This window comes from Nilaparvata lugens, chromosome 4, assembly GCF_014356525.2.
Source record: "Nilaparvata lugens isolate BPH chromosome 4, ASM1435652v1, whole genome shotgun sequence".
Classification (NCBI taxonomy): Eukaryota; Metazoa; Arthropoda; class Insecta; order Hemiptera; family Delphacidae; genus Nilaparvata; species Nilaparvata lugens.
In genome coordinates this window covers 24,676,284-24,685,302 of record NC_052507.1, presented here as the reverse complement: position 1 = coordinate 24,685,302, position 9,019 = coordinate 24,676,284, and the positions used below count along the sequence as shown (strand labels likewise).

The 9,019-nt window shown below is 34.7% G+C and overlaps 1 protein-coding gene across 1 annotated transcript in view; it reads left to right on the top strand.

The window, feature by feature from the left end:
• Positions 1–219: 219 nt before the first annotated feature.
• Positions 220–9,019, top strand: part of LOC111057365 (uveal autoantigen with coiled-coil domains and ankyrin repeats-like) — a 52,690-nt gene continuing 43,890 nt past the window's right edge. Inside the window, exons 1-2 of the mRNA XM_039425717.1 lie at positions 220–493; positions 8,081–8,289. Of these exons, the coding sequence (XP_039281651.1) occupies positions 328–493; positions 8,081–8,289 (375 nt within the window). The 5' untranslated portion in view covers positions 220–327. The remainder of the gene's footprint in view (positions 494–8,080; positions 8,290–9,019) is intronic.

Below are 9,019 nucleotides of genomic sequence, written 5' to 3'. Positions count from 1 at the left end.
TACTTCCGGACCGAATAATTATTTTTCTCTCAATCACGTGATTACCGACTCACTACGGCACGCTCTGGTATCCAGTCACTTTTCTTTGTGTCTCATTCGTCAGTTGTGATTGTGAACCAGAAGGAATAAGTGTGTTAGACCTACGGTAATATTGTGCTGCAAACATACTAGTTGAAAAACTAGCTAAAACATAGTATGTAGATCTAAGAAAGTTTCAACTAGATAATGTATTGCAAATTAACTTGATGTAAGACTTTTTTTATTGTGAATAAGCTGTTTTACTGGACAATTTGTTTCTGAACAAAGTGTATTGTGTGATGCGAGAAAATGAGTGTGCTAGATCCAACGGCAAACCCTCTGGTGGGAGCTTTAGGCATGGCCGAGTGTGTCAACTCTATGACATGGCTGTGGTTGAAACAGAAAGAAATCACTCAGGAAGAGAGAGCTAAGAGAACGGCGAGATTCTGGAGTGGACGACGGGGTTACATTAAAAGTAAGTTGTCGAGTATCTTACTTAGGTAGCAATCGGCAAACGATTTTGATATCGTTGAGTACATCTCTTATACACTTTTTATTCTTAACTTAGAAGCACTAATACATTTAAAAGGAACCCGCAATAAAAAAATCTTGACAAATTTTTGATGAATTCATTATTAAACTTCATTCACATTTCAACCAATGCAGTATGGTGAGCTGACCAAAATAACAACTGAGATTCACTTTAAACTAATCATTCTAATCAGGAAATAATCAGTTTAAATAAATTTACTTATTCAAGATCAGAAGAGAGAAACAGAGGTCATATTGAAATAACATATGGAAATGCGATAATGGAAATCTTTATTTTTAATATTTATTGCTTCACTAACCATGATTTGAAATTAGTGCATGGTATCATGACTTAGGGAAGAAGATTCACTTGTATAATTATTTATACGATTCAAGATTCATACGTGAGATAATGGAATGATAATAAACGAAGCTGATGGTGAAATAACAACCCAAAAATGCATTATCGTACATTAAAAATAATAGTTTTGTTCTGTTTGTTGCTGATTGAAAAACAATCATAAAGAATATTTGAAACCTTCCAAATGGATTAATGACTCAATTCATTCCATCATATCAAATCCTTAATATTTAATATGTGATAGAAATATTAGGCTATTTTGTACTTCGTTTTTGGAATTACACCAAACCTAGAGAACTTTGGAATTCAATCAGACATGTGTTTGTCTGAGAATCTAGACCAATCCACTACACTTTTATCAGGAGAAAAAAATGCATTTGATTATGGTAAAGCGTATTTATTTAATTCAGCAATTGTAGTTGTTTGGCAGCTCAATACTTCCCAATTTGCAATTTGAAATTTTGTAAACAGGAACTGCCGAACTGTAATACTTCAAGGAAATAGCCTGTACCGTATACTACAAGCAAACAGAACATTTCCAATTTCCGAATAAATGCAACATAGCAAGCCATGGATAACGAATTGACATTGCAAGCAATTTGGCATTCTATTTGCGTGTCTGTCTAACGTCGTTCTCCGTTCTTTTTCCAATGAAGAGACTTTAATATTTGAACAATGAATGTCGTGGAACCGACAACCAGTCAATACCCGGAAGTTGCCATCCAATCCATTAAGCCAACTAATAATAATTCAATCTCTTTCATTTCAGTCCAATCAAGTAGCGGTACTCCAAATCATTATTGTTTAGCAAACATTTCATTAAACTGGCCAGCAGTTATGACAGGATAGTGTTAAGAGGTCACAAACAGAGGTCATAACAGAAAGTAGAAATTACGGAATTCTCACTCTATACTTGAAAAAGATGAAATAGATGACAATGATATCAGAATTATAACAAAAACTTATATTGGAACCAAATGGCATATGTGAGTATTGAAGAAGATCAAACGGATTTGATAAGAATTTTGAGAGGAGTGAGACAGGGTTGTTGTTGTCGCCATTGCTGTTCAATATCTATTCTGAGAGAATATAAATTTATTGCTGCTAACCAATACGGCTTCCAAGAGGGAAAATCCACCGAAGACGCAATGACTGAGTTGGTAAGAATTATAACGCAAAATTTCCAAAACAGTAAAAAAACTCTGGCAGTTTTTCTAGACCTGGCTAAGGCCTATGATACCATTCCTCATAGTGTCCTTCTGTATAAACTGGAGAGAATAGGTTTCCGGGAAAATGTGTTAAATTTATTTAAGGGTTACTTGCATAAAAGAGTACAGATCCTTGAAACCAACAAAGTGACATTGTCTGAATATGGTCTTCCTCAAGGTACTGTTCTCTCGCCGATATTATTTTTAGTCTATATCAATGAACTCTTGAAAATCCACATAAACGGATGTCATGCAATCTCCTTTGCAGATGATACGGCCTTGATTTTCACTGGATCCAGCTGGCAAGAGACTAAGCGTTTGACTGAGTCTGGTCTGACCAAAGTGAAGTCATGGCTTGATCATCATACGCTGACACTTAATGTGAAAAAAAGTGTATTCATGCTTTTCTCTCCATCAGAAAGGGCTATCCCTACTGATGCATTTCGAAGTGGAATAAAAATCCACTACTCAGACTGCACTCATAATAACAATTGTGGTGAGTGGGTAGGCTTGCGGGAGAGAGATGGAGGCTGTGATTGTCAGAAACTGGAGAGAGTAAGAGAGACAAAATACCTTGGAGTCATGTTGGATTCACAACTCAAATGGAATGCTCACATAAATAATACTTGCAAAAAAATGAAACATGTGATCCATAAATTTCATAGATTAAACGGGCTGGGTGATCTAGATATCCTGCTGTTAATATACTACGCTTATGCCCAGTCGGTTTTGCAATATGGTATTAGGGTATGGGGTGGAGCATTGGACACACATTTCAATAAAATCTATCTTATTCAAAAGCACATAATAAAAGCAGCACTTGGCCGACCTAGACGATACCCTACACATCTCCTTTTCATTGAATTTCCAGTATTAACAGTTAGACAGTTATTTGTTAAGAATATAATACTATATATAATTAAAAATATAAATCAATTTACACCACAAATTAGAACTTACGATTTCCGTATACAGGGTAATTTCCAAATCAATAGAACAGACATGACTGTATGCCGGAGACAATTCCCTTACATAAGCAACAGACTGATCAACCTCATACCAGATAACTTAATAGCAAAAACTAGTATTAAAAAGATAGCAGAATGGATAAAGTCAGTGAATTTCTCGCAATTCATTCACACATAATGCACTAGTAAATTCTACCTTCACTTAATTATCCTATATTTCTTTTATTGCAGTTACCTTTTTATTTTTCTTCCAAAACTCAAATAAATTTTCTCAGATTCATTCTCTGTCTTCTACTCTGAGATTTTTAATTTATTCTTCTGACCACAAATATAATAATATTGTAATATTTATTTTCTAAGCCACATAATGGAATTCATCATTCAGTAATTAGGCTACTTATATATTTTAGTGCTTCAAATTACACTTTTGAATTTACTTTTCCTTTTCATTTATACTATGTTTATTTATATTTCCTTTCATATGTATATTCATTCTTGTTTCATCTATTCATTTCTTCATTGAAATTTTTTATATTGAAAATTAATATCGATACTCGCTGCCAGCACTCAAACTTCGGTTTTGCAGGCAGCACCTAACATGTTATTTTGTTTTGACAAAGTTGTTTTTCGTGTATATTTAAATATTGATCAATATGTTTTTTTTTCAACTTTGTATTGAGGATTATTATTTTTGTTGTATTATTTTTGTTTTGGTGAAATAAATATTACTATTACTATCCAGAGAATCCATACATGACGCGCAGGAGGGAACTCTTGGTGAATGGTAATCGTTTGAATAGCATTCGGTATGCTGATGATACAGTGATATTTACTGATAATATGCAAGATCTGAAGAGCATTATGGACAGGATTGTGGAAAGCAGTAGAATATATGGACTTGAAATTAACAGTGTTAAAACCATGTACATGATTATCAGTAAAAACAACATTGTGACGAGGCAATTAAGATTAGAATGTGGTGTTATAGAAAGAGTAAAAAAATCCACCTTGGATCCGCTATAAATGACCAATGGGACCATTCACAAGAGATGAAATGCCGAATTGAAAGGAGCAGAATAAGTGTGTTCATACGGATGGCCTCAATCTTCAAAAGTAGAGATCTGGGGTTGAATACCAAAGTTAGATGTTGCGATGCTATGTTTTTTCGGTATTGTTGTATGGGGTCGAGTCATGGACACTGACAGAAGCTGCAACAAAAAGATTGGAGGCTTACGAGATGTGGATGTATAGGAGGATTTTGAAGGTTTCATAGATGGATTGTGTGAATGATGCCGAAATCCTTAGGAGAATGGGTGAAGAAAGAGAGTTCCTGAATACTATAAAAGCGAGAAAGTTACAATACTTGGGGCATATTATGAGAAACCCACACCGTTATGATCTCCTACAGGGCATATTGCAAGGAAGAGAAATGGGAAGGAACCTGATTCTCCATGAACACCGCGGAATTGTTTGGTGCAGCTGTGGGTAGGGTGAAAATAGCCACCATGGTAGCCAACGTCTGGAAGCAGACAGGCACATGAAGAAGAAGACGATACTTGAAAAAAGTACAAAACAAGAAAACGATGAATTGAATATTGAATTGAAGGAGCAGTGAGTGAGTAGTCGGAAATTTCAAAATTCTCACTTTATACGGTTGAAAAAAGTGGAAATTACGGAATTCTCACTCTATACTTTACAAAACAAGAACAGGATGAATTAAATGTTGAATTGTAGTAGCAATTGATGAATGGTCGGGAATTTAAAATTCTAACTTTATACTCTTGAAAAAAATTACAATCGATTAACTTATGGATAAACTAGGAAGGAACAATCTGAAAATATCATTAGTAGAATATGAATTCAGAAAACTAGGAAGAAACAATCTGAAACGAGATAGTGATTGAGATAAAAAGGACTGGATTGAAAGATTATTATGTGAACATATCAATAGACTATAATTGTAACACTATGTGAATTGCATCAAAGGATCAAATGAATTATGGATAAGTTATCTGAATTTAATGCATATTTTGACTGAATTGTAATGATGGGTTAAAAATATGAATAATAGTTCATAGTATTGATGGCTTTTGTGTTCACCCCGAAGAACACCATTCAAATGAAAGCGAATCGTGAGTAATAATGTCATTCTTGGAAGTTAGACAATGAGAAAGATGATGATAACAATCAAAACAACATCACTTAATCAGAATGAAGAGGCGGGGAAGAAGTTTATGAAGTGAATGTGTCGTGTAACATAGTGCACGCCAACCCAGATTTTTATGAATGAAATAGGCTTCACGCATGGTGGATTACCCAGAGTGATGGTCAATAAATTGCTTTCCTTTATCCTGAATGCACCGGTAACATGTTTATCGACAAATAAACCATCCTTTGTCAGCGCCGGACATGAAGGGCAAGCGTGTAATATAGTGTCAAAGTCAAAACACACAATTTGAAAGAATCACAAGGTCAAGGCAAATCGAGTCGTCGAAAGGCGCTTCAATGCTCGTGTCTAACAATATGAGAGACACCACTTTGAAAGGTTTGTGTTTATTGCGTGAGAGGCGGCTGAATACCTGAAAATCGCAGTCGTTTCTTGGAGGCATGCTAGTGCTGTGAGCTGCCCATATCCATAAACAGCCAACAGAAGACACTAACATCGGCATCCCACTAACCATTATTATGTTTCTACACTGCCATAGACTTCTGTTTAGTGGAATGCTACTGTACATGAACAGTTTGGAATTGGAATTCTGATTAGTTTATTTCACAAAATAGATAAGTGTGATAGTGTGTTAGTAAATCGAATGCAGTAATGTGTTTCGTCTGTTTTAAGCGGAATAGAACGGAGAACAGTAAGTACAGTATAGAAAAAATAGAAATTATGAGAAATATTTTGGTTTGATGTAACAGGGGTTTGAAATACTGTATATTGATTAGTTACTGGAAGAAATCAAGTATTAATATTTTTTGTCAATTTTACTCAATATTATTTGATTACAGACAAGTATTTCATCAGAGACGATCAAATAAATCTTATTCAATAGCAATCATTCAGTGTCAATTTGATCATCAATTTTCGAATATCTCACTATTTTTCCAATATCGAATACCAGTAGCGATCAGAATATTATGCAAATAAAGAGTTACTAGACTAATAATAGTTTGTTTGACATGATGAGTAAACAAATATTTTATCATAGTAATAACTATGTTTCTCTTCTCAATACTTATGCCTATAAATTTTGGGGATCCATCAGAATAGGGTATCTTATTAATTATCAAATAATAATCTGTAAAGCAATATTTTTACGGACTATTTTGGTGATAAATCTTTTCAGAATGAAATTAGAAATGGTAGGCAGTTTTCTGTTTTACATGAAAGTATGTTTGAGTTCAGTGCTAGAGTATTAAAATTGGATTATTTTTATTGAGATGTATTCATATAAGTTTATAAAATGAACTATTTTAAATAATTTATTTCTATGAATTTTCAAAGTATGAAGATATTATATTTTTATATACTTTCACCGAGTATAAAAAGGTTGAAGGGAAGAACACAATGAAAAAGATTGTGGAAGGCTTCATGGTAATCTACTTGGTGTTTCATAAAATAATACAGATCTAAAATTACGATAAATCAACAAATTGTCTACGCAATCTACTTATACTGATATTAAACACATACCCAGAGTTACTTGTAGGCTTTTTCCAATACAAGTGAAGTGGAACACAGAGAACAAGCCTGTCCCGCAATTCAGCAATGTACACCTGACAAGTCTAAACTGGAATGCATTCATAGAACAAATCTCTGTTGGCTGAATTCGTTAGGCCAGAATTAGCATTTTCGTTCATGCAATGAATCTAGAATAGAGTGCACTAGAATATAACAGGTAGATGGTCTTGTAGGAAACAAGAGAATATTATTCAGGAAGTGATCGTTTACCAGACTACGCACGCCCCTCCCCCTCAAACAGTGGGCCAATCAAAGCAAGCCTTTGAATAAATTCACTCGCCACTTCCTCGCCGTAGTATTATTTATAGCATAAAATTGTACAACCCGAATGTTTGTTCCGTTTAATTTTTTTCGTCGATAAATGTTCCCATTTTCGCAACGAGATCTCACGACATTCTTAGCAGTCGTAGTAGGAGCTTGGATGATGACTGACCCACTATGGTCTTGCTTATTGTTTTAATGTTTACCCTCACCATAATTAGCCATTTAAGTGAGCCTATTAGTTGATATTCGAGATTTGATAAGTGAGTGAAATGGCAGTGCCAGCAACAAGTATAGGCCTGGCAGTAGCCGGGTCTGAGCCTGGGCCCGGGCCCAAAGTGTACATAGGAGGGAGAACAATTCAGCTTGATCCTGGTAAGGTTTTTGTGCAATAATTATCATCACAATAATATTCGACTGCGTTCAAACTTATAGAGAAATTATTTTAGGAAAGAAAATACTCATTCTGCTAGTGTGGCTCTATTCACATACTATACATTTACTGATATAATATGTAAATACAACCAATGATTTGTAGTATTCATATACTGACAAAATATAACATATGGGAATGAAGCAGTTGATAATAAGAGATTCTATTCACATTAAGTATTAGCTTATGTGAATAGAATTTCATATTATCTACTGCTCCATTCCATACTGTATACTTCATCTATCTACTCATCAACTGTTTTGTATGAGAATCTTTCGTATATCATTGTACTTTTTAATTGACAGATAAATCAAATTTATCTCATCAGTCAACAACTCAGGCAGCAATGCTTCTTTTCAGTAGTTTCCCCATTTCAAAACTTGTAATAAATATTACTTAGTAGAGCTTATATATTTATCTGTTGAAGCTTATCTTTATTTTACACAAAATTTCAATTGAATTGACCTCTTGATTTTTATTTTTTGTATGTATCATTATTTTTTACAAATTTTTATCACTATGTTATTCAGTGATAATATTAATTTTTGTTTTGTTTGTTAGGAAAGTTGCGTGGAGTGGGCATGACAGCGGCGCTAAGGCCGGGCGAGTTCCGTCCGCGCCTGGAGGCGGTGTCCGAGATGTCCGGGGGTGTGGGGGGCAGGGGGGGCGAGACCATCAGCATGGCGGCCGTGCCGGAGGGGGCCACCCCGCTCATGTATGCCTGCCAACAGTCACGGGTCACCGAGCTCGCCAACATGATCAATGCCAAGGTAAGATACTTCTTTACAACAATAATCATAAAAAATGATTTTTTCTCAAAAGAGACATTAAATCCCACTGGTTGATAAATTTTTCACTCATGGTAGAATAAAATGAAAATTTTTTGATGACTCAACTGATTAAGTGCTTCAGCATGCATTGAGCATCAATATACAAGTACATATCTCACAATAATTAGCTCAGTCAATAAAGAAATCGATGTGCAAAAAATTAGGGGAAGGCTGAATTTTCTTAGGGTGTAAATATACATAGAACTCAGCCAAGAACCACAAAGTCCCCATCTAGGGAAGAAGAAGATGGTGTAGAAGATGAAAAAGAAAAATTAATATTTTGTTTGATCTCTTCGGCCTCTTCCTACACATTCATTCCTCGGTACTCCTGAGAGTTGGATGGAATAAATAAAATTTCACTTCCAATAAAAACAATAAATCAATTAATGAATGAGTGGCTACTAAACTCCTCCCCACCAATCTAGCTTAAGCATCACACTTGAGTTGAAACCAATGCTCTATCCTACATTTATTGGTTTAAACTATTGTTGAGCTGCTGTGGCTATAAATACCATTTACAAGTATCTGATCAAGGTATGGTCAAGATCCTTGACCGTGTAATAGGGTATCCACATACGCCCATGCAATCAACAAATTGATCAGATAAGTTAGATAGATAAAAATTTTTTTTAACATGTTTTGTACAATTATATCACTGCAATAGGATACT